The sequence below is a fragment of the Rhinolophus sinicus genome, chromosome 17 (assembly GCF_057876585.1).
Source record: "Rhinolophus sinicus isolate RSI-liver-muscle chromosome 17, RSI-T2T, whole genome shotgun sequence".
In the NCBI taxonomy this organism is placed as follows: domain Eukaryota; kingdom Metazoa; phylum Chordata; class Mammalia; order Chiroptera; family Rhinolophidae; genus Rhinolophus; species Rhinolophus sinicus.
Window position 1 is genome coordinate 3,128,721 of NC_142517.1, and position 26,361 is coordinate 3,155,081.

General features: G+C 51.5%; 1 protein-coding gene across 1 annotated transcript in view; it reads right to left on the reverse strand.

Moving 5' to 3' along the window:
• Positions 1-3,473: 3,473 nt before the first annotated feature.
• The window catches only part of UMODL1 (uromodulin like 1), a 56,105-nt gene continuing 33,217 nt past the window's right edge, over positions 3,474-26,361 (reverse strand). The window contains exons 11-22 of the mRNA XM_019745653.3: positions 25,500-26,051; positions 24,298-24,555; positions 21,468-21,580; positions 18,623-18,836; positions 16,282-16,419; positions 15,562-15,881; positions 12,279-12,424; positions 11,573-11,809; positions 11,135-11,294; positions 9,267-9,351; positions 5,642-5,844; positions 3,474-3,857 (exon numbers count right to left, since the gene is read on the reverse strand). Of these exons, the coding sequence (XP_019601212.3) occupies positions 5,663-5,844; positions 9,267-9,351; positions 11,135-11,294; positions 11,573-11,809; positions 12,279-12,424; positions 15,562-15,881; positions 16,282-16,419; positions 18,623-18,836; positions 21,468-21,580; positions 24,298-24,555; positions 25,500-26,051 (2,405 nt within the window). The 3' untranslated portion in view covers positions 3,474-3,857; positions 5,642-5,662. The remainder of the gene's footprint in view (positions 3,858-5,641; positions 5,845-9,266; positions 9,352-11,134; positions 11,295-11,572; positions 11,810-12,278; positions 12,425-15,561; positions 15,882-16,281; positions 16,420-18,622; positions 18,837-21,467; positions 21,581-24,297; positions 24,556-25,499; positions 26,052-26,361) is intronic.

Genomic DNA, 26,361 nt, shown 5'->3' on the forward strand with positions numbered 1-26,361 from the left:
TCCGCTCTGTGACACCAAGGCTTTCCTCCTCGAGTTGGCCAGGTCTCCAGCTTTGCTCAACCCCTGAGACCCTGCTGCATGCAGCAACTGCTGTCTCCTCCTCAGTCCTCGCTCAGGAAACCCCCACACTCACTCATTCCCAGGGGTTCCATTGCACACAGAGACTGTTTCCTGCTGTGGCTGCCCTTTCCCTCCCAGAAACGGAGAGGGAAGGGGAAGAAGACATCTCCCTCCTGCAGGAGGTTGGGGTGGGAAAGCAGAGTCCACACTGGCTGTGCCCACATAGCCACATTGGCAGAGCAGAGCGTCCAGTAACTTCTTGTTCTCAAGGTGCCAGGTCTGTCCAGCCTGAGTGACCAGCGTCATTTTCTGAGCTATTTCCAGGGCCCCCAGGGCCCCACCCCAGCAGATATGAGCCCAGGACCCCACAGGACTGCGCAATTATTTCAAATTCCCCTTTGTTTGCCTGCAAGAGGCTCAAATTGGGCAAAAGGAAGCAAGAGAAGCAGGTGTGTGGTGGCTGCGGAAACAAAGGGACCTCTGGCACTGGTCTGTCCTGCCACCTAGTGGTGGTGCAGGGACAGTGCAGCCTCGTCTGGAGAGCGCAAGGGAGGCACAGCTGACTCCATCAGATCCTCCAGCACAGCGGGAATCGCGGCCTGGGTTCCTGGTCAAAGAAGGACTTGGGGCCCCAAGTGGTACCTGAATGTGAGAACTGCACGGGACCAGAACCACAGCCACCCGAGGCCAACCTGCCTTGGGAAGCACACGGGCTGTCTCTCCATGCCTTCGAGGTACTCTGAGTTCTAAGGTCCTCAAACTGCACCCTCATTCCTCACCAGTAAAACAACCAGGTCTTTCCTGGAGCAGCAGGAAGAGCCTGAACTAGGAGGGAGAAGATCTTAGTTTGCTTTCCGAGATGCTTGGACTTGTGATTTAAACTTTGGCCTCAGTTTGCTTGTCTATAAAATGGGATCAGCGACTCCAAACTCAGAGGGTGGCTGTAACAATTAGATGAGGGAGGGGAGAACGTTCCCGGTCATGTCCATTGTCCTACCATGGCCTGAGGCAGAGCGGAAGCACGGGCTTTACAACCACACACGCTTGGCTTTAATTCCAGCGCCTCCACTGACTAGCTGTTTGACTTTGGGAAAGTTGCATAATGTCTCCACTCCTCACTGTACAGTGAGAATAACTGCATGTGGAAGGCTTGTAACGAGGACTGAATAAGATAATATCTGCAAGCACACGCACAGCTCGCACAGCATCTCCTCACTCCACAGGCAGGAGGACCCAGAGCCCACTCAGTCTGTGAAGGGGTCTTCTGGAGGGTCTCCAAGGCCTTACAGGCTGTGCACAGCACAACACTGGGGGGTGACATCTACATTGAAGAGCAGTGAAAAACCTCTACAGATGCCCCTCCCTTCCTCCTTCTGTGTCAATATGCTTTGGATTAGTTCCTTGAGCCTCGCCAGCAGAGGATTCTAGGATTAGAGGATTGAAAGCAATACGCAGGCAATATGAGTATATTCCTACATAGCAGCATCCCAGAAGCCTCCGTGCACACGTGCATTACTCTCTTCCCCTCCCTCCCTCCCTAGCCTCCCTGACTTTATGCCTGTAGTGGTCTCAGGGGCTTGTCTCCAGATGGGTTTTAAGTTCCTGTGGGCAAGGACTCTGCCTCATGCCTTTTGTCTTTCTAATATTCAGGATAAGAACTGGAGCTCAGTAATCATTCTTTGGTGGGTGGGTGGGTGGATGGATGGATGGATGGGTGCATAGAGAGGAGAATGGGTAGAGGGATGTACCAGGTCAGGGGTACCTCTGACTTGTCCCTTCAGCACTTATCACGGCTCCCATCACCTTTGGCTTTGAGTGACTCTCTCCCCAACAAGACCACGTGCTTGACGGGGGTAGGGCTCAGTCTGCTCTTCCACAATTTCATCGGTAGCACTGAGCCCAAGACCTGGTGCACAGCGTGTGCTCAGGAAATATTCGTCCCAGAAGAGACAGGGACAGGTGAGGGGAAAAGAGAGGACGCCAAACTTTCCATTACAGAAGTACCTCAGTTTTCAAATGTCTCCGTTGACAAACGTTTCGGTTTACGAACGCCGTGAATTTTATGGATCAATGGTATCATTAGATAGTAAAATTCATGCTAAATTTGCAGTTTTAGGGGTTGATTTTAAAGGTCTGGAACAGATTAATCCATTTTGCATTACTTTCTATGGGGAAATCGTGCCTCGGTTTTCGAACTTTTCAGAACTCGAACAGTTTTCCGGAACGAATTACGTTAGAAAACCGAGGTACCACTGTATTACGGAGAACACAGATGAATAACACCACCTATTTCTTGCAATTACATGAGAATGGTAGGTGAAGTTTTAAAGATGGAGTTTTAAAATGCACATCAACTACTTTATTTCAAGTCCAAAGAGCCACACAGCCACGGGGCTCCAAACCTGGGTTATTGCATGTTCAGTGTCTCTTCTTCAAGAAAAGTAAGTCATATATCCTGAGCAGATGTCAGAACAAATGGATGCAGGTCAAGAAGAGGCAGGGACATGCTCCTGGAGCCCTCAGTGCCCAGCACAGCTCCTGGCCCTTGGAGGATGCTGGGTAAGCATCTGAACCAAACAGAGCAGTCGGCACCATAATGTTTCAACGTCATATACAGTTTATTCTACTTGTTCAAAATTGGTTATCTGCAGTGTTACATATTTTAATTCCTTACTGACTCTGAAAATAGCCAATGAATCAAAAAACTCACTTTTCCCCAAATGTTTGTATTAATGGCAGTTAATTATATTCAACAAAATTAATCTCATGAATTAAAAATTAAAGATTGTGTTATAATTCTAAGTTTATCAAGGAAAAACACTATACTTTCTGTATAGTTAACTATCAAATACAATTCGATTTATTTTAAGTAAAAAGCATTATCTGTTAACATGACATAATGGAGAAAATTCTAAACTAAACTATTTAGGTTCTAGATTCATTTCCTCATTAATTCATTTTGTGACCTTAAGTAAATAATTCACCCATTTCTTCTGTGGTTATCCATTGTGTAATGGGTAAATGGTACCTCCCCCTGTGGCAGATTACATTTAAAAATGGCTGTGAACATGGCTGGGAAAATATAAAATAGTGAATAAATTACGTTATTTTTACTTATTATAAAGAGTTTCATATTAAGAGAGTGGCTTTTGAGTCACTGCTGTGTAAATAAAAACAATATCCTGGTGATGCAAGAGAAAAGTTAGAGCATAGTCTACTAAACATAACACCAGCAATATATTTATTATTGACCGATTGTTAAAAGAACTTCAAGTGCACTGTCAAATATCTTTGAAAATGAAGACTATTATGTATTTGACAAGGAGTGTGGAATGGCTGACTGGATGGATGGATAGATAGATGGATAGGTGGGTGGGTGGGTGGGTGGGTGGATGGGTGGGTGGGTGGATGGGTGGGTGGATGATGAATGGAGGATGGATGGATGGATGGATGGATGTCAGTGGTGAGCAGAACCAAGAAGGGCCACTTTGACCCATTTGGATGGTAAGGGGAGCGCTGGGGCTGTGGAGGAGATTTGGATGGTGGTAGAGCTGCATTCACGCTCAGTTTGATGATCCCTGTGTCTGGAGCTCCGGGCGTCTCCAACACGTTGCCCACTTCTCCAACCGTTTCTCTCACTTGCCTGCTTGTCTGGGACCTACGTAGTTGACAGGCGTCCTGGGAGCAGGTGAAGTTAGTGTTTTTCATCATCTTGGGGGCTCCTCCAAACTTGGGATGTGGGACAGAGGTTTCCATCAATGCTGATGAATTAAGAACCGAGCTTGAGTCACAGCTACCTGCACGAGGAAGGAACTCACCTGGTCAGTTTGCAGAAAGGAGAGGCTCGCACAGGCAAACCCCCAGAGTATGGCAGTAGAGGATTGTCACCCACCCGAGGACACAACTTCTGTGCTGGCTGGATAGTGAGAGACGGGCAGTGACCCCCAGGAGGCACAGCGGAACCAGACACGTGGTGCCTGCAACCTGGCTCCAGTGAGTGAAGCTGCTGCACGGCAGCGGGCAGGTGTGCCTGGCGCACACCTGAGCTGGGCCACATCCTCAGGGCCTTTGTGCTATCTGTGCAGAACCCCCCCGAAGTGGGGCTCCCGTGCCGAGTGCCAACCTGGTGTGTGGAGGGTGGGTGGTTGATGTTTTTCAAAGAACAGATTTTTGCAGGAACGTGAGATCTAGTTATAGCTGTTTTTCCAAAGCCCCAGGAGAATAAGAAGAGAGGCCGACATTCCCTCTGGTGTTTTGATTTCAAGGAGGGGACGTCCAGCCCAGCCCAGCTTCAACACCAAGACACCGGGCTTCCTTGGACATTTAGCAGGACAAGTGTTGGCCCCATGATTGTGGTTCACATTTAAATATTAAATAAAATTCACTGAAATTCCCGTGTAACTCTCTCCAGGGAGGTGACTAGCTTCGGGTGCTGGCCCTGGCCTACCCTTTCCATCGGGGCTGTAAGGGTTCCGAGAGCCTGGGTAATGGGTGCACAGCTGTCAGGCGTGCCTGGAGCAAAGGGGGCAGGAGAGCAGGTGACGCTTTCTCTGATGAAAACAAAGTCACCCCACAAGGGACGTCCCCTAATGGAGAAGTGTGCTGTGATCTGCCTCTGCTGTGTGACCTGGGCGGAGAGAGGCATCACTTGAGCTCTCGGGGACAAATGTCCTGATTTCAAGGAGGCATCAGGCATCACCACACTTTGCTGAGTTGTTTCGAAGAGCTGTTACCTCAAGAGAATAAGGAGCCAAACACAGGGAAGGCGGCCGTGACTGGGGAAGCTGCTGGCCCCAGTGAGGAAATGGGGAGCAGGGGCCTGTCACTGGTGGGTATGTCCCCCACGAAAGCACCCCTGACAGGAGACATGGATGGAGCAGTGTCAGGAAGTAGAGGGTCTTCATGACCCAAACCTCTTGGGCCCCAAACCAGAGACTAGGGCATGACACTGAGGCAGGCCGTTTTTTTACGATGAGAGGGTCACGGTGAAGTGAAATGCACTGCTCCTCACTCCACTCGACTAGCAGGAGGCACCGTGACCCCAGACGGCTCTCTCCTCCTGATCCGCACAGCTGACTGCCCACTGCTGGTTGCCTGGTACCTCACCTGGAGAACCGCGCATACCTTACATGCCTGCTCCCGGAACCCCGTCCTTTTGGGGTTTTATGGAGGCTTCCTTACATAGGCTTGTTTGATTAAATCATTGACCACTGGTGCTTGATTCAACTTCCAGCCCCTCTCTCCTCCCCGAAGATCAGGGGGGTGGGACTGAAAGTTCCAACCGTCTAATCACACAGGCAACTAGCCCCATCCTTGGGTGCTTTCCAAGAGTCGTCTCATTAACATAACAAAGTCACCTTTACTGCTCCCATCACTTAGGAAACCAAGGGTAGGTCTGTGCCAGGAATAGTGGGCAAAGGCCAAATATATATTTCTTATTACAAATCACAGGCACGAAAAACTGACGCCCACAAATCTACCTTTGCCAAAGCCACTGGGACACACTATGCTGTCTCCATCGGTGGCTCAGGCAGGACACGTGCACCAGACGTACGTGTCTCGTGTCTCGCTCCGCACCCACCTTCAGGGCAGACAGGACCGCCTAGTCATGGAACACCTGGTAGCTGAAGTCGTCCGACGGGGTTTTGAAGTTGTACTTCCCGGTCATCCTCTGGTGGCGCATGATGAGAAGGGCAGCTGCTCCCGTCACCACGGCAAAGATGGCCACCACGATGAGGACAATGTGGCTGGGTGCCAGCCCTGGCTTTGCTCCTGGAGACTCGCCTGGAGGGGAGGAGACAGGCAAAAGGTGGGAGGTCTGCCCAGACCAGGAGGACCGCATCTCCGTGGGCTGGTACGACCCGGGGCCCCAGCCCCGAGACAGTGTGGTGAGGGCTCAGGATGGAGTCTGGGTACAGCAGTTCTCCACGCGTGTCCGCTCCTTTGTAACATTATCATCCGGATGTGAGTCACCTGATGCGCCCTGGCAGTGAGGTGTGTGCCCACGTGCCTGTGGGTTCCCAAAGGTCACGAGGAAGGTGTCCCAAGTCCAGGAGAGCGCAGCACCCAGAACATTCACCCTTCCCAACGTTCTGGGTCGGCACTGGCCAAGAGGAGGCCATGTGGGAGCAACAGGCCCTCCGGGAGCAGGTGGAGGTGGAGAGCTCCGGGGCTGCTCACAGGCTCCACAGCACAGAGGCGCACAGGCTGCCCCACAGGCAATAAGAACAGGAGCGTGTGGACCCAAAAGACTGACCAGGGACTCAAATAAATCCTTGCACACCCGTTCATAGCAGCACTCTGGATAAAAATGAGGTATAATGTAGCACACTCATGTTGCAGAGAAAGAGCAGTGCCTGACATACAGTAGGAATAATAAATGGGTGGGTGGGTGGATGGATGGATGGATGGATGGATGGGTGGATGGGTGGATGGATGGGTGGATGGATGGATGGATGGATGGATGGATGGATGGATGGCTGGGTGGATGGATGGATGGCTGGGTGGATGGATGGATGGATGGATGGATGGATGGATGGATGGATGGATGGATGGATGGATGTGTGGATGGCTGGATGGGTGGATGGCTGGATGGGTGGATGGATGGATGGATGGATGGGTGGATGGCTGGATGGGTGGATGGCTGGATGGGTGGATGGATGGATGGATGGATGGATGGATGGGTGGATGGCTGGATGGGTGGATGGCTGGGTGGATGGATGGATGGATGGATGGATGGATGGATGGATGGATGGATGGACGGGTGGATGGCTGGATGGGTGGATGGCTGGATGGGTGGATGGATGGATGGATGGATGGGTGGATGGCTGGATGGGTGGATGGCTGGATGGGTGGATGGATGGATGGATGGATGGATGGGTGGATGGCTGGATGGGTGGATGGATGGATGGATGGATGGATGGGTGGATGGATGGTGGATGGATGGTGGATGGATGGATGGATGGATGGATGGGTGGATGGCTGGATGGGTGGATGGCTGGATGGGTGGATGGATGGATGGATGGATGGATGGGTGGATAGGTGGGTGTATGGATAGGTGGATAGGTGGGTGGATGGGTGGATGGGTGGATAGGTGGGTGGATGGATGGGTGGATGGATGGATGGATGGATGATGGATGGATGGGTGGATGGATGGATGATGGATGGATGGATGGATGGATGGATGGATGGATGGATGGATGGATGGCTGGATGGGTGGATGGCTGGATGGGTGGATGGATGGATGGATGGATGGATGGGTGGATGGCTGGATGGGTGGATGGATGGATGGATGGATGGATGGATGGATGGGTGGATAGGTGGGTGTATGGATAGGTGGATAGGTGGGTGGATGGGTGGATGGGTGGATAGGTGGGTGGATGGATGGGTGGATGGATGGATGGATGATGGATGGATGGGTGGATGGATGGATGATGGATGGATGGATGGATGGATGGATGGATGGATGGATGGATGGGTGGATAGGTGGGTGGATGGATGGATGGGTGGATGGGTGGATGAATAGGATTCAGAAGATTCAATAATTTTCCCAAGACCACACAGCTCCTAAGTATGAGAGCCTATATTCAAATGCAGCTCTTCTAACTCCAAGCCCGTTGCTTTTTCCACTCCAGTTTTCACATAGTCTGTAATATCTGAGTAAATGTAAGGTGGGTCGTCTAGAAATGGCAATGCAATTCACATACGTTCTATTTCATGGTAGGGCCCCAGTTCTCAGCAATTTAAGAAAATGAAGATGTAATGTCGCCCTAGGACCCAGGCTTGCAGGTGTCTGAGGGACCGTGTGAACACCCGGCACTAGCCCAGTGCACAGACTGAGTCAGCAGGACGGGCCATGCCTGGGGCCTGGGAGTTCTGTCATTTCCCAAATGCTGCAATGGAGCCAGCAACCGAGAAGCCCCCCTTTCCACGTCCTGATCAGCACCCCCACCCCAGCTAAGAACACAGACGTTCTCATACAGCAAAATACGGAGAGCAAGGAGGGCCATCAAAGTGCGGCTGCGAAAAACAGAAAAAACCCAAAGTAGGAGTGACGAGGGACATGGAAGTTTATTTCTTTCTCGCATAAAAATTGCAGGTCAGAGCCCAGGCCTGGCCCAGCAGCTTCACTCCACGGTGTCCTCGGGACTCGGCCCTTCCAGCTCCTGTCCCCGCACTCTTCATGGTCCAGGATGGCGGCTGGCTGCAGCCGTGTCACCTGCATGTCACACAGCAGGATGGGGCAAAGAGTGGGCACCACACGTTTCCAGGAGAGCAGCCCTTAGAAAGTTGTCACTGGACATTCCCATTTGCATCTCATTGGCCAGAACTTACTCACATGGCCGGCCACACTTGGCTGCCAGGTTGGTTATATATAAAAAATTATAGTTTTTATTCCAGGCAGCCACATGCCAGCTAAAAACTGTGGTTTCTATGACTATGGAAAGAGAGGGGAACAGATATTGGGGGACAAGCTAACAATTTCTGTCTTAAGACACACAATTTCCCCAAACCATTTTTTTTTTCAAAACAATAGGATAGATCACAAAGGGGAAAAAAGTTTTCCTGGAAAACTGATGGTGAGTTTCGTAAATACAGAGAATGGAGTTGGTTGATGGAAGTTTTATACTGAGGGAGAACGGAAGTGCCATTTTTTTCATCTTCTGATTTAACCAAACCTAAAATAAAACAGTCCCTGTGTGTGGCACCTTCCCGTGCGTGCACACACATATACACACACAGGCAAGCACACCATGAATGCACACACCACACATGTGTAGTCACATGCACACACATATGTACACACACGCACACACACACACACAGAATTTGACCTGACGACCTGGGCACATTGATCCAGGGTCAGGAGGCTTTGCAGCCTTTACAGGCAGCTCAATTGTTGCATTAGTTAAACTTGTGCCGACTTCCTGAAGCCTCAATCTTTTTATCTGCAACATGGGGTAATAATAGACCCTACTTCCCAGGGCTGCCAAGAGGAGCAGATTACATTCTGCCCGTGAAGAGCAAATCGCAGCCTGGAAAGTTGGGGGCCGTCCATGAACGTTAGCTGGCATCATTTCTATTATGGGTCTTTTGGGAGAATCTCCAGAGCTCCATGTTCCACGTAACTGCTTGTTGGCTCACATGCTGGCAATGGAAGTGGCTGCATCTTTTCTTTACTTGCCTAAACCAAGTCACCCACTCACCGTCAGACCGAATGAGGGGTCCCCAGGATGTCTGGTGTGTTGCAGATGGCTCACCGCTTCTCAGTGACCGAAAGGCATTGCAATTCTGTTTTTTAAAAGGAGAGAAATTTCAAAATTAGTTGAACAACGTTTGTGAGAAGTTTACCCCCTATCAGGGGTGATTCTGATTCATAGGTTTCTTCCTGCTGGAGACATGAAGTCAGGCTGGATGAGCGCAGACAGGGAGAAGAGGGCTGCCAGGCCTGGACCATGTAGACCGCAGCTCCGCCCAGCATGATGGGAGGGAGCGTTGGGGCCCGTGGGGTCCACCCGAGCAGTGAGACGCAGCCGCTCCTGGAGCTGTCTGCAGTTACTGGCACTGTCCCCTTTGCCCCTCGGGGGTCACATCTCAACACAGCTCTCAGAGTCACCTTTGCCTTGTCCACAGCTGGCTGTAGCTACTTGTCCCTTTTAATGGCTTTGCCTTATGGGAAAGCTCAGTGACATGATGGCATCGCCTTACTATATAGTTGCTGTGGGTTGCATATGTCCCCCCAAAGATGTTGAGGTCCTACCCCCAGGACCTGTGGATGTAACTTGTTTTGGAGAGGGGTCTGTGCAGACGACCAAGTTAAGATGAGGCCATGGGGGTGTATCCTTATACAGAGGGGACATTTGGACATAGATATGCAAAGAGGGAAGATACAGGAAGAAGACAGCCATCTACAAGCCGGGGAGGGAGGCCGGGAACAGATTCTCCCTCACGGCCTCAGAAGGACCCAATAGGTCAACACCCTGACCTTGGACTTCCAGCCTCCAGGCTGTGAGAAAACAAATTTCCAGTGTGTAAGCCACTCAGTCTGTGGCACTTTGTTACAGCAGCCGCAGGAAACTAAGACAGTACCCATCCTAAAGGAACTTGGACAGAAATGCTTGGAGCTCATATTGTAAAGAATTCGAGAACTGGCAGCCCTGCCGAGGGAAAGTGCTACTGTGCTGTTGATACTCTCAGCATTTCTGAGGGGCTCGTGGACACGGGAGCAGGCTTATGTGCCCTTTGCCAGCAGTCATCAGGGATCTGTGTCCCTTTCCTCCTGCTGTTCCGGAAGATGTGCTGTTTGAGAAAAGGTGACATCAACAAAGTCAGCCACCATTGGGTTTCTTCTAGCCGTGTTTACTGGTGCACGAAGGCGGGTCCCCCAGGAAAACTGCAGGAGTTCTGTGAGGATCAGAGAGATGCTAACCCCCACAGGAGACGGAAACGTGCAGTGGCCTAAGCAACAGCAAGCAGAGCCCTCTCCACTGTCCTCAGCCACAGACAACGTGACAGTCACTTCACACCTGTCTGTGGTCTGAAGAAGAGCCTTCAAACCTCAGGGCTGCAAAGCAAGCATATTTCAAAGTCAAAAGTCTAAGGAAATGAGGATATAAGGTTATTCATAATCTCGGAATGAATGCTGCACACAGGGAAAGACAAGAGCCTGATTAAATACCACAGTGGCAACGATTCAGTACTGCTCCCCCAGGGTTGCTACAAAATAATATAAAATTAAAATAGCATCTTCACACCTACATACGCATTAAGTCACCTGGAGGAGAAGCACGCCAGCATCATGACCAGGAAGGTCTGAGGTAACGGCCAGTAGTCGGTACGGCCTCAGGAAGGACTTACGTTGCCATCCAACTACATCTGTCCTCCACGCAAGGGCTGCCTGCTGCCCAGACCTCATTTCCTACCTTTCTGGGGCCGTGTCCACAGGGCCCAGCGCCTCCTCCCAGAAGTTGGAACCCGAGCCGCCCAAGGCCCAGGCTTCCGATGACAGAGCAATGCTCCTTGTAGCAACGAGGACCAAGAACCCAGGCAGAAGCTTAGGACACCCAGCACCTACGATTTTGCACGTGGTTCCGGGAGACTCCATGCAGATGCGAAGTTTGCAGTGCAGGTAGACAATGGAGTTGTTGATGAAGGAAAAGATTTTCAGCTTAAACTGGGCCTTGTTGGAGTCCCCATTCTCGATCACGTTGGTGTGTGTGTTGGGGATGGGGCAGCTGGGGGGAGAGGAAAGGTGACTCATCAGTTACAAACTGGCCCTCCTGTCCTTGTTCCCAGATGAGTTTCCTTGCAATACATCTGATTGCACAGAATGCCCTGACCAGCCTCCATGGAAGGCAAGGACGGCTAGCTCTCCAGTCCCCAAGAGGAGAGGGTCTCCTGTGGGCTTTACCGAAAACCCAGGTCCATACCTGTGCTAGTTTGAAAATTCAGAGAACCCAAAGCAGACCACCAGCAAGGGAGTGGCAGTGCCCAGCGCCTACCAAGCCCCTACCTGTTGTTAATGAAGCCGAACATGACCGGGTCCCTGGCATTGCTGGACGGGGTGGCCCAGCACTCAGTCAGGACCACCTTGAGGTTGCTTTTCTGTTTGTAGAGCCCCACTTGGATCCTGACGTCATCGCTGGCAGACACGCTGTAATTTCGAGGTATAGGAGAGTCTCCAATAAATAAGTGCATTTCCGTAACGAAACTTCCAGCGCCATGGAGGTCCTCAATGATGGTATAAACCCTGCAAGATGAAGCAGTTGGCAGGAGGTTTCATCCTAGGGCCCCACGTGGTCCCATGCCTCCCCAAAAAGCAACTCCAAACAAGTGTGGAAGTAAAGGGAGACCACCCAAACGAGTGAGCAGAGGCTGGTTACCCCGGCTGGCGGTAGCAGGGGGCTCAGTCCCATCACCTGTGTGGACAGGGACGCAAAGGCAAGCAGAGAGGGGCAGCTGTAAAGCAGAAAAGGGAGCGTCACCATGGGGAAGCTGTGGGGTGCTCGCCAGCAGCAGGGTGGCCTGTGCAATTGGTTAGGGGAGTGTATCTGGCTTTCTCTGGTTGGTCGTGAGTTGGAAGTGGGGACAAAAATTATTCAAGTCCTGGCCACTGTCCATTTGTATCTTCAGTCTCTCAGAAGGGTCCTCGGGTGATGAGAAGCCTACAGAAACCCCAAAGGAAGTCGCTAGAGGTGGGGCGGGCCGTCTCCACTCACCCCCACTCTGGGGTGTATCCCGATGACGTCAGGAGGTCGTTCTGGAAGGCGCAGTGGATGGGACTCAGGATCTTCATGTGGTGGATGATACCCTCCGGGGACAGATCATTCCTCAGCGTGGTCCTCACCACGGTGTTTGTCATGTTCTGAACACAAACAGGGCGTGAGCCAGCTCCCGTGCCGAGCAGGACCCCAGCACGGCTGTGGGCCCAGCTCTGGGGGCAGGGGTGGTCTTTTAAAAAGCTTTCCCCCCAAATATAAAAACCCAAATGATTTTTTTCCTAACATAAATTGTCAAAGAGAGCATGAAGTCATGACACCGGTTGTCACCCATTTCCTGTGCCATGTTCTTCACTGGAAGGGAACCAGAGACAAACTAGATGAGGGGACACCCCAAAAAGAATAGGTCAGACTCCTCCCCAAATTACCCCCAAGTATATTTCTGAAAATGAGATTGCGAGGCCCTCACCCAGGGAATCAGGAGTTAAAATAAATTGATTAAAGTCTGTAACTAAGCAATTTTTACTCCTTCGAAATTCTCTGGTCTGGGGAAATGACAACGAAACAAGAATCCAGAAGACAACTGAAGAGCAGAACATGGTCCTGACGAGGATTGGGGTATGTGACAGCGACAAGGCCCGTGGGCGTGAGGCTCCAGGGAAATCAGCCTTTGATGTTCATGAACTTAGGCCGATAAACAAAGGTGCAGAGCAAGTTGGTTTGGACCCAGAAGAGAAATATCCCAAGGTCAGCTGGGAGTAAGGACGCATTTCCGGGATGTGGACGGTCGGCAGAAACAAGAGAAGACTCCAGATGACAGGACCACTACGAGAAGATGGGCTTTCCGAAGAGACCATGGACATTTCTCCAGACGCAAAAACAGAGACGAACAAAGACCGTGAGATGGGCCGTTTCACAATTTGCTCCAGTGGAGACGGTGGAAGGGGAAGGGGAACATTTCTGTGAAAATCGCTGTCATTTCACTGAAGCTCAATGAAGTCCTTGTTTTGGCAAAAGGCCTGAAGTTCTAACCAGGGGTTGGGAGCACTTTGCTGGCTGATGGCTTGGAGTCTGACTGTCATGGCAGTGGGCTGTCCAGGGAGAACGCCCCTTTGCTGACACCTCCCCCATTGTCACCGGAGGGGGTTACCTGTGGTGGTGAGGCCCAGCGGCCTGACAGTTAGCAGTGGGCACTGCACTGCCATTCGCTCGCCGGCCTCCGGTTTCCAACTAGACTGGAGAAATCTTGTGTGAGGTCTTGGGAAGCCAGAGCCATCGAACAAGGAGGGAGCGAGGGGCGGGGTTGAAAGTGATGACGATGAAGGATGAAGAAACGTCGATGGGAGTTGGTGGAAACACACAGCCAAGCGCAGTGGAAGCTGCCGGACTCTTCGGAGGGCGAGAGATCAAGGCAGATTGTGGACTGTAAGATGAAGCATCTCAGCCCACTAGGGTTGCCAGGCCAGTGTTTGCTGAGACTAGAAATCCCGAGACTAACAATACTAAGGGGACACATGAATTGGACAGACAAGGAATCCGGTGGGCTTGAGAAGGAAACGTGAGTACGTAAGGCGACGCTCAGAGGACTGAGACGGGCCGTGGCTGCTTTCCACGATTCTGAAGTGAGAGGACGTGTGGAGCTGTCTTCTCCTCTGCAGCTCCTGTGTCTACTCCTTACTTGCTGTTTTATAGGAAATGATAGGGTCCATTTTCCTTGTGTGTCTGGTAAATAGACCTGGGCAAACATCGGTAACTCTGATTATTTCAAAAATGCTTTTGCTATGGGATATGACTGGTCCCTCTAGGTTCTCATGTAAACAGTGACACTTGAATTATTGAAAACCATGCTAACGTTTAGAATTCATTTTCCTTTGTAGAGACAAGTGATGCCTTAGGTTCTGGGAGCAAACTTGTGCGGGTTCTTAACTGATTTGTGCCGCATGGAAGCCTTTAAACGCTTTTGAATTGAGACCTAATCTTCTGTGTTTGCGTCTTACAGCAAAGGGCTTGCATTTGTCCTGTTTTGGATTGATTATGTGCAGGACATTTACGGGCCCTGTGCTTTTCAGCTAAGGAGCCAACGCGCGGTCGGCTCGGCACATCGGTTTTATGTCAGGAAGCCTCATCTTCGCTGGGCTGGAGGACAGACACCAAGTCTGGAGCGTGTGTCCCCACAATGGCATTCATTTTTGTGTCTTGGGTCATTCTGAAAAGCGTCTCAGAAAACCTGGAGAATCCCCTTCGAGCTTCACAAGAACTTTCTGTGCATCTATGAAGACGAGCCACAGTCCAGTGAGCCTCTGGGGCGCAGACGAAGTCGCATTTCTTTCCAGGCTTACTCTGCACAGTCTGTAATTGTAACCGATCTTACAGGTGTGACCATAAATTTAACTTAACTGTTTTTTTTTTAAACATGGAGGTCAATAAAATTTAAACTGCTTAACAAACAAATGAAAAAAGGGAGGCATAACCTGCTCATTGTACGTAATTGTGTTTGTACAAATAAGTCTTCAGGAAAATCCTAGTTTTTGACAAATGTCAAAAAGCATCAATGACTCATGTGAATCCAGGGCTGGCATGGCTCATAAGAGACGAATTTCCCTCTGCTCTGAATGGCCCTGAACCCAACTGAGTGTACTTGCTAAACCAGGTGTTTGTCTAGCTCAGAAAAACAAAGGAATCGAGCGGACAGCTGACGACGGCAGCCTGGACTCTGGGCTCTTCGCCCAGCACAGGCGGGAGACATGCTGACTCAACCTTGGGAACAGCCTGCAGGAACCCCCAGGGCAGGAGCAGCATCTTACTTTTGACCAGTCACAGCCTTGCCCTTGCCAACCTCCACCAGCTCACCTCCTCGTGTGCGCGCACACGCACACGTGCACACACACACACACACACACACACACGCACACACACACACTGCTGCACACATGCACACATGGACCCTGCCCCCTTTCTCTCCTGGTGGCTCTCCACCTGCCCGTGCATCAGAATCACGGGGAGGGTATTTTGAACCCTGACTCTGAGTGAGGCCTACCTCAGGCCCTTTGCACCAGAAGCCCTGCAGGACGGGGTTCTCAGGCCCCTCCTGGTTCCAGGCCGTAGCCCGGTCCCCGGCGTAGCCCAGTCCCCAGTGAGGCCCTATCCTGACTCCTTCACTGGGTCCCTCGCTTAGCGTCAGCAACCTCAGGGTGCAGAATCTGCCCTGGTCCCCTGAGTCAGATGCGGACCTGCCCATATTGAGGTCTGGCCAGCTCAGATGCCCACTGCACCCAGGACTTACGCTTTGCACGAGGGTTCCACACTCGCTCCATCCGGCCACCAGGAACACGTGTGTGCTGTTGCTGTCACTCACGTTGCAGGACGGGTGTCCCAGGTACAGGGAGGACTCAGGGATGGACTCCTGCTGCAGGAAGCGCCTCTCGACGGCGATGGCTACCTTCTCGATCTCACACAGCACCCTGACCGCACTGGTCAGGTTCAGCTTCGGGAGCAGCCCCTGGGGGGCTGGGCTGGCACCTTGCACGGAGGTGGCCCTAGTTTCTGCTGCAGTGGGGGGCTGCTCTGGGCCGGGGGCCTGGCTTGTGTTGCCAAAAGTGTCGCCTGCAAGGCATGAGGAGACAAAAGCAAAGTATGGGTCCATGTGTAGACACAGTCGTGGGAGCCTGGCCAGGCACAGAGGGGCACGGGGTGACTAGAGGACGGGGAGCCAGTCTGCGCCCCACAGCAGCACACACCTGGGGCCTGCACCTGCCAGCCACAGCCACACACACCATGAGGGGAAGGGGCTGCTGTCTATGGTTCTGAAGTGAAAAGCACCGAGGGGGACGTGTGGAGCTGTCTTTCTCCTCCCGCAGCTCCTGTCTGTTCCTTACTTGCTGTTTTGTACGAAATTATACGGTGCATTTCCTTGACCTCATTTGGAAAAGCAGCACTTTGCAAATAAATGTCCTTAACAGAACAGATTGTCTACAGTAAAGGGACAATGAGGATCTTCTGTTACCGTCACAGGGTCTTCCAGAATATTCTACAGGGAAGTCAGAGGTTCCTCCAACACAGCTGCAAGTGAAAGACCCCAGGGTGTTGTGACAGGTCGTCCCTGGCTCACAGTCGTCCTCCTGCCTCTCACACTCGTCGTAATCTGCGACATTTAGAAAACAAACAGTCACAGTGAGGTTCAAGGTTGTGGTGAGCAGGGGTCTGCGATGGCTGTTTCCAGACAGCCTTGTGGGGAAAGTGCATCTCAGGAAACAAAGTTGAAAATTATCAAATGACAATGAAGATGGCCAGTTCTGGAGAGTTCAGGCGACAAGGTGGCACCCCGATTTTCTGCCAGGGGTGGGGGTGTGAGCAGGTGTCAGGAGGCTGCAGGGACTATTTGGGAGGAGGGTTCCTGACCCGGAGCTGGGAGGGGCGCTGGGCAGAGCAGCTTCTGCTGGGTTCCCCGGAGCAGGTCCGACCCCTAGCCCCTGGTCTCAGCAGTGGGACCCTGACAGCAAGACCGTCCTGGGTGGAAGGCCCCCAGCCCACCTGCCTTTCACCTCTACGTTCAGTTACTTTGCTTTTACCAGTAATGCAGGTTTGCTGAAGAAAGTGGGTAGAAACCGGAGCAACTCAGCAAAGAACACAAAACCCACCCTGAGATCACCTCCCAAATGTAACAGTGTTGTCATGGAGATGTGTCTCGTCCTGGTCCTTTAAAATACAGACTAGGACGCAGCTACGACCTCGTTCTGTACACAAGATCAGTCCTCCATTCTTCCCTTCCCTCATGTCAGGATATGTGGTTTCACAAAACTCGTTTTCAATACTTGCAGAACAGTCTGTGGGGCAGATACACCACAATTTCCTAGATACCGTCCCTATTTGGGGAATCTGGGTTATTTCCAATCTTTTCCTTTTAAAGAAACACTGTGTATAAACTATGGTCCCAACTGCGACCGTTTCCTTAGGAAGGAGTCCTAGAAGTGACATCCCAAAATCAAAGCGGAGGGACATTTTTAAAGCTCTTGCTGAGTATCGTCAAATTGATGTCCAGGTAGTGAGAGCAAACTCTATTCCCACCAGCTCGGTGGGCGATCGCCCGCGTCACTACACACTTCCATCTGTGTTGTCATTTAGAAAATGGCTCTTGGCACTGGGCCAAAAGAGTCACTCATTTTAGTGGGAATGCCTTTGATTATTATACCTTTGTTAGTTGTTTGTGTTTCTGCTTTCGTGTATTGTCTGTTCGGGTCTTTACAGCATGTATCTACCGGTTCTTAGTATTTTCTTATCAGTGCAAATGCTCTCCCTATATGTAGGGTGTAATTCTTCATCAAATTATTGAAATTCATTTGTTGCTTGCTTTATAATGGTGCCTGTATTTTGTTTGATATAAAAGATTGACATTTTTATGGAGTCAAATATTTCATCCTTTTCTTCTGTGGGCTTGTTTTCCTTCCGCTTTTAAACTTGGAAAACCCTTCTCATTTCAAAAATCAGAAAAATATTCATCTATGTTGCCTTTGATTTTTTTGATTTTTTTTTTATATATGTAACTGTAAGTCTTTTATCATTTTTTTTCAAGTAGGATATGTGCTCTGGGCTGAATTGTGAGCCCTCAAAATTAACCTTTTGAAGCCCTGACCCCCACTGTGACAGTGTTTGGAGATGGGGGATGTAGGAGGTAATTAAGCTTAGCTGAGGTCAAGGTGGGCCCTGTTCCAATGGGACTGATGTCCTTATGAGAACAGACAGCAGGGAGCTCCCCTGTCTGCAGACACAGCGAGAAGGTGGCCGCCTACATGTCAGGAAGCAAGCCCTCACCAAAAACCAAACCGGCCAGCACCTTGATCTTGGGCTTCCAATCTGCAGAACTATGAGAAATAAATGTGTGTTGTTTAAGCCACCCAGCCTGTGTATTTAGTTCTGACAGCTCGAGCTAAGATGACATGAGAAAATAATCGAAGTTCCGTTTCTTCGTACTTCCTTTTCAATTATTTCCACTAGGGTCTCCTTGGGAGCTCCTTGGGAGGAAGTCTGGCTGCAGAGAGGGACGTATCTGCCCTCTGCCCTTTGAAACAGGTAGCAGAGGGGGTGGGGGCAGGACCTGCGACCAGGGAGCGGCATGCTCGGGATCTTGGCAGGTCACCCTTGAACCGCTAAGGATTATGGTTTACTAAACAGCCTAGTGGCCACAAGAGAGATGAGGGTCCTCTCTGTTTCTGTTTCACATTTTCATCTAACCCAGGGGCAGGAAGGGGAGGCTCCTGCAGTGACCTCTTTCAGAAGCAGAGGCTGGGCTCTCACTGCCTCTCATTCCAGACCCGGGGGTTCTCCCCCGGAGCCCAGCCCCCACGTACCCCATATGAAGGTGTCTCCCCCAACCACCTCCAGCAGAGAGGCGTTCTGAAAGGCGGCGAAGAATGCGGCAGACACGTCCTGGACATCCAAGTCTGAGACGATCAGCAAATCGAACTCGACCACGACGCTGCCGCTGGTGACGCGGGTCACTTCCAGCTGCACCCCGCCCGCGTCCAGGTGCTGACGCATGGTGGCTGGCAAGGACTCCCGCACCTTTTGGGAAGCAGAGCAGAGGAGAAGAACTGCCTGCTCAGAGGAACAGGTACATGTCCTAAGGGGGCAGTTCCTGAAACTCCAGCCAACAGCAGGGCTGGCCTTGGCAAAAAGGTCAATGCCAAGGTCAGTTCTGGGCCCGTTCCTGCCTGCTGGGTCCCCAGTGCCTGTGGGGTCTGATAGGGAGAAGAGCCCTATTCCCCCTAACCAGCCGGTCAGTGCGGGGTTAGAGGGAAAGCCCTATCCAGGGGCTTAGCCCTTGATTGGAGGCTGACAATGGCATTTAGGATCTGCCACCCTCCTTTGAGAGCCCTGGAGGGGGGAGGAGGGTGGCAGGAAGGAGTGGTCATGGGGAGGGACACCATTCCCCCACTTTGGCTTTTCTAGAACAATCCTTTTGCACCTGATACTACAGAGCACTTCACTTTCCATTCTTGCTCCTCACCTTTCTGAAAACTGCCTCCCCAGGGAACCCCTAAGGGGACACACTGTCCCTGCCTCTAAAAGCCTTGCTTTTTTATTCTATCACTGTGCAGGTGCCCTATATCACACACTGTATCGTTCCCATGACAGCCACATGCCCAGGAAAACACGGGATCTTGTAATGAGCTTTAAGTAGTCCAAACAGTGCAAATCTTCTGTGGAAAAGTGCCCCTCCAGGCTTTGCCCTCACTGAGGAAACCTCCTCACTGTAGGAGGTCCTCAGGGAACAGACAGGCGGATTCACTTCCCAGCCTTCGGACAGTCAACCTGAGTTAGTCAGTTGTCACCCATCAGAGGCTGCAGCAGCCCCGAGAGACCAGCAGCTGCCTGCAGCCACACGGCTGACAGCACCACCATTTGAATAGTCAGCTTTTATCTTTCTGTCTGTCTGTCCATCTATCCATCCATCCATCCATCCATTATCTGTCTTCTGTCTGTCTCCCCCTCCCTCTCTCTGTGTCTCTGTTACTCTTCTGGGACTTTCTAAGAGGAATCTGCACAGTCTGGGATTAATGTCACCTTGAGGTGCTTTTCAAACCAATCTCAAAGCAAACTTCCAGGTCCTTTGTTAGGAAGTTACAAAGAACAAGGCTCCAAATTAACCCACAAGCTCCCAAAACTTGTCTTAAAGCCCTACATGTGTGATAAGTTGCACAATCATTTGCTCTCCTGAAATTCTACACAAACAAACAAACAACAATAAAAAACTGTCCCCAAAAATAAGCAAAAGGAAAATGGTTTAAAGAGGAAAGACTAATCAAGAAATGTGGGGTGGAAACGGAGCTCCCTCGTGTGATCTCTAGAGCTATGTGGACTGATTTCAGTGTGTGCTTCATGCTGGGTTGTAACCATCACTTCACCCAGACAAGATGGACACACAAATGAATCAAACCATCAGCATCTCTGGAAGCCACACACTGGGCCAGGAGCTAGGGGTCCCAGGATAAATAATGCAGAACCCCAGATCCCGAGGACCCTCAGTGGGACAGTTCCAGGCAGGCTGCACGACCTGTTCTATCACTAAGTGATGCTGATAGGGTTGGACGGAGTCTACAGCGGGGCCACCTGCGCTGCTAAGGCGCCAGCGTGTCACCACATTTCACCACTAGGTGGCGCTGCCAAACGCTCCCTGTTCTGGGTCTGAAACCCCCAGAACACGGAAAAGCTAAAATAAATTCATGAAATTTCCACTGTGCAAACAAGATCACAGAGATCATGACAAGTGCATTCTCTGTTCGTTCAAAGGGTCATCTAACCTCCACCGAAAAGAATACTGAGATTGTTACTGTGACTAAGTCGTAACAACATGCAGTCCCAAGAATGCTAATAAGATGGCGGAGGGAAACGCAAGGAAGGACAGGAAAAGGAAATGTTTAAGGTGGGAGATTATAGCAGCACCATTCCACAAAAAGTGGAAAGAACCCAAACGTCCATCACCTGATGAGTGCAGGAACAAAATGTGGGCCATCCAAACGATGGAATATGCAGCCATGAAAAAGGAATGACGTCCTGACACCTGCTACAGCAGGGTTGGACCCTGAAGACACTGGCTCAGTGCAATAAGCCAGATGCTAAAGCTCACATATTGTATGATTCCATCTCTAGGACTGTCCATCGGGAAAGAAGACACGTTAGTGGTTTCCAGGGGCTGGGGGTGGGGGGCTGGAGGGTGACGGCTAATGGGTAGGGGATTTTTTTAGGGGTGATGAAATGTTCTGGAATGAGATGGTTGTGACAGGTGCACAATTTTGTGAATACAATCTAAACCACTGAATTGTGCCCTTTAAAATGATAAGTTTTGTGGTATATAAACTAGATCTCAAAAATTTTTTTTAAGTTTTCTTTTTAAGGCAGGGGAGGGGCTTTCTGCTTCAAGGGTCCCACTTCGGCAAAGGAGTTTCACTGAACAGGAAACAGTGTGAGGCAAGGCTGCAGCAGAGGAAAAGGTGTGTGCGCCACCCACTCATGTGTGTGTTTAATGGCACATCCAGAGACACACAGGCAGCAGCCTGAGCTGGAAGTCCCAGGAGGACGAGGATGCACCCCTCTGGCTGTAAGTCCTGTTTGGCTACAGCCAGGAATCTACTCTCCCCGCCCCCCACCCCACACACACGTCCCAGAAGGAAAGGACTGATTTCACCGACTCACCATCCTAAAGAACAGCTGTAGGAAACTCTGGGACTCCTTGCTGCTGACGTTGCAGAAGGATTCTGAATACCTGACGTTTGCTATTCTGACTTTTCCACTGAGCTTCTGTGCCACTGCAGGAGGAAGAACACACATGTTTGGAATAGTAATATATTTGGTAACAGACAATCACGTCTGTCTTTTTTTTTCTTACCCCATGAACTTACTATAATTTATTTCAGTGTTTGTCACACTAAGACATAAAAGAAAAGACTTTCACACATGTAAGTACTATCTAAAAGATATCTATACTCTTAGACCTGGTTTCTTCCTAAGCAATTTCAGTTTTCATGAACAAATTCCAGTGTTAAATAGAATTTTCTTTTCTCAGAATTTTGTTCTGTTTTGTTTTTCCATATGCTATCACCTTCTCGAGAAATCTTGGGTTTCTGCTCTCTATATTGTAAATGTCTTTTTAAGGTTTTTTTGGTGTGTTTTTGTAATAATTTAGATACTTGCAAAGCATTCTGTTGACTGATACTCTGATGTTTATGGAGGGCATACGGAAGGAGAGGAGTTTCTCCTGTAATATATTTTAACCTAATTTAAATATTTGACTTCTTATAAGTAGAAATGATTAACTAACAAAATTAAATCCATGTTGATTCAGAAGGTAATCAGCCAACTAGGAATTATAAAAACTACTAATAGTTGAACTAGGGCTAGAAGAAATACATATAAGACAATTAGTCACTCCTCATTTATATAGTATGTATATTACACAAGTGACAATTCTGCCATGTAAATGTACAATTATCAATCCTTTGGTCATAATTATCAATACTGCCCTTTTAATTTTTTTCTTCTTCTTCTCCCTCCCCACTCTCCGCTTTGGCCACCATCAGCTTGTTCTCTGTATCTGTGGGTCTGTTTTGTTTTGTTTATTCATTTATTTTGCTTTTTCAGGTTCTGCGTATATGTGAAATCACACGGTATTTGTCTTTGTCTGAATTAATTCACTTAGCATGTCACTATCTTAATAACAGTATTTTCATGTTTGCCCAGAAGCACATCCAACGGAGGTTGACTTGCACTGTACAAGGAAGGGATGGCACCCGACACTCACAGACACAGCCCACCAGACTTGAGGCTCTGGGACAAAGCCTGGGCACTGAGGGAGAACCTTCCGGAGGCCAAGGAGCCAGCTGCAGCTCAGCCCCTGCAGCTCTCTGCTCCCTACCTGTGCCATTACCTGTGCATAGGGTGTCCACGTCATTTACCAGCAAGCGGGGAAAACTTTGAGAGTGAAAGGGGGCATTATTAGTTCATGTGCCAGGGCCACAGGCAAACCGGGATATAGGGTGGCCTTGTCACGCCTCTGCTCAGTGCCCACGGCCCACGACCGAGCGCCTAGAGTTCACAGACAGCTCTTCCTCATCCCCATGGCCCCGCTGATCTGCTTTTGTACTGCTCTGCTCCCCCTGAGTCTTTTCCTCTGCACAGGGCTTCAGGAGTGTGGGGGACAAGAGCCGGTCCAGGAATACCGCCCGGCTGCATCCCGACTCCCGCTGCGGCAGCCGTCTCAGTTCTCACTCACCAGGCGTCTGGGAAGCCCCTGCTACGGGCCAGGTATTCTGGGCAGTGAATGAGAAGGACAAAGCTCTACCTTCGGGAGCTGAGAGTCCCTCACCCATTGCCCCGTGTAAGACAAACCACAAGCCGTCCCACTATGCATTCCCAGATAAGCCCCCAGCCCCCGTCCTCAGGACCACTGCGCCTGAGGACCACCCATGCAAACTCATGACAACTGGAGCGTGTGGCCTGATCTAAAAGCCATGGGGAGCAGGACAGGTGCACAGGGGCGCAGATGTGGGCCCCTTGCAGGCATGGCCAGCTCCTCCCTGCAGTGGGTGAGACCTTCGGAGGCCAGATTGAGGCTGAAAGTCTGGCACCAGCCATCAGACTCCAGGCCGCCCAGCCTGGCTATCCATCTGACCGTGACCTCCCCCTAATCCAGCTCCCATGAACCTGCACGACAGCGCGTCGAGCACCTTTTCTCTTATCTTCCAGCCCACGGCTAATTAGTACTTTAAAGTACACAAACAAACATTCTGAACTTTTCTGACTGCACCCCTATAGGTCATCTTGGGCATCTCCCAAGGGGTGTGTACCCCACCTTAGAGACCACCGCTATCATCTCCTGGACAGCTGCCCGAGATGTGAGGGCGACCCTGCAACATCAACTCCGTCCTTGGCTGTTCAGGTAAGTTAACATTGGAGGAAATATCCGGGTGACAAATGCCAGTGAGGAGGGAAGAGGAATTTTCTCTGGATATATGACAACAGTCAGCCACCACAGCACCTCATCAGAGTTTACGTGTGATGTGTTTGATGCTATTCCCTTCTACTCTGCAGCCCAGGCTGGGGGGAGGGGAGCGTTCACAGATCAGCGGTCTGTCCCACTGCCTGTTGGCTTCCCTGAAAACTAAATCCAGGCCCAGTGAGCGAGAGGGTGGTCAGAGGGAACAGAGAGTGCTGCACAGACCTGCGCCGCACGCAGCGTCCTGCCGCAAACCCACAGGACGTGGCTGAGCAGCAGAGTCCGGCGCTCTTTGCCCACCGTCGCCCAACACCTGTCCCTGAACTGCGCCCCCTCCTGTCTGGCTGCCCAGGCCAGCTGAGAGTGAAGTGAGCCAGACGTCTCTACGCTGGGGAGAAAATGGAAACCCTGTAGCCCACAATTAACCCAGCTCTTTTCAACCTTAACCCACCAAAACTCTTCCCCCTTCCTTTAAGAAGTTGCCCCTTCCTTTAAGAACAAATGGCGAGAAGCATTTCGGAAAGCCCTTACCTGTCCTCACTTTCAGGTGTGCCCTGGCACTTTCTCTCCCACATGCTTTGGACACTATCTCAATGTAGTGCAAGACGCCAGGCTCCAGGCCCCACAGCGTCAGACTTGCGTTCCGGGTCTCCAGGTGCACACTGGGGCTCCGTGTGGACATCAGGGTGAGCTGGAACGTGGGGTGCAGGGCGAGATCTGCTACCCATGCCAAGTGAAAGCCAGTGCTGGTCACGTTGGAGACGGTGACCCTTCCAATGGGGGTGGGAACTGGGAAGGGGATATAAATGCTGAGATTAAAATGAACCAAATGTTCCAAGGAGAGAGGAAGGAGAAGCCTCTCCCAGTGTTAAACTCATATGCACAAAGGCGCAGACATGAGCGGTCCTCAGGGGGTGCAGCACCCCTGGACAGCACCCCTGCCCCTTCAGCTTTGGTTTTGGGTCTGCCTCTGAGATCCCCAGACTTCCCTAAACAATAGCCGTCCCCACTAAGCCCCGGGCAGAGCTTCCGAGGAGTGTGGTGGCCACTGCTGGCTTCAGAGCCCTTCTTACAGGGGGACCCGGGGCACTCGGCAGTACTGGCTCCCGCGGGCTTAACAGTTTACTCTTGGAACCTGCACAGCTCAGCAGAGGAAATGCATTTAATAGTTACTTCCATCTGGATGCAGTCCAGGGCCGGCCAGCTCAGTGAGCTCGCAGATGCCAGCGTGGCCTCCCCTGTGGGAGCCGGCACGGCCAGCCCTTCTGCTGCACACAGCTGTCAGCTGTCTCCTGAGCTGTCCCCAGGACCTTGGCAATGGCTAAGCCCTCTACGAGTACTGTGTGATGTGGACCATTGGGGGTCAGCACTGCTGGGGAAGTGCAGAAATGTTGGGCGCCCAATACTGCTGGGGGCTGTGCCCGTGCTCAGTGTGACACAGGGGCCCCACGGTCTCCCCCAGATGCCCGACTTCCTGCCCCAGCTGTTGGCAAATGGGAGGCTTAGGAAGGGGAAGGGCTGTGGAGAAAACAGAGACCAAGTTCTTATCCCAACTAGACCAGAAGCTGGCCCCCAGGAACAGGGCTGCTCGGCACCCTGTCTGCCCAGACTTAAAGTGAGAAATCCACCTGAGTGGTTCTAAAAGGTCTTTGACTCGACCACCACAGGGGCCTTTGCCACTGGAACTCACACTGACCACGTGGTCCCTGGGACGCACTGTTCCAGGCACTCACCACAGGCCAGGGTCTTCAGAGATGCAGGGATGGGGGCCGAGGGTGCAGGGTCTGCGTTCTGTGGCTGTGTGGGGTCCAGAGCTGCAGGCGGTGTGTCCCGCGTCGGGAGGCTGGCGTGCCACATGGCCTGGCCCGTTGGACCCTCAGCAGGGGTGGGCAAGGCAGGCGGCTCTGTAGTGGAGTTTCTCAGCAACTGTCCAGGGGCATCGAGCGGGCCCTCCGTGGCCCCGGGAAGGGAGCTGCGGGTTGGTCTGGGAGCCCTGGTGGCCATCCACTGGCCCGTCCCCAGGCTGGAGGCCTCGCTGGGCACTTCCTCCTCCACGCCTTGCCCTGTGCTGTTCCTGTCCTGCCCGACCACGCCACTGCCCCCAATCCTGGGCGGGGGCCCTGGGGTCTGGGCCTGGCCTGCTGCAGGGGTGCCCCACGGGTGCCCAGGGCTGGGTGACAAGGTGGGGGTCTCCAGGCCAAGAGCTGTTGCTTCTGTGCTGAGAGCTGGGGCCATCACCCCTGTCGTGAGGGACAGTGCACCTCCCACGGGGCTCACCTCATCACCTGCCAGGACAAGTCACTCTCAGATGGGGTGTCTGGTCCAGAAACATCTGAACAAAGCCTACCAGATGCCACCCATGAGCAAGAGCCCCCCAGGTGGACCCCCAGGTGGGATACAGACTGTCTTGGTTGGTGATTATGAATGTTTAGTGGGGCCCATGTTTGCAGTCACCCAACTGACTCTTGCGGAGGCCGTGGAGGGGCCGCTTCATTTAATAAATGAGGACGCTGAGACCCTGAGAGTGGGGGTCTCCCTGGGGGGTCTGCAGAACTAGAACACAAATGCAGGGCTTGGCTTTTGTTGGCCAACCCA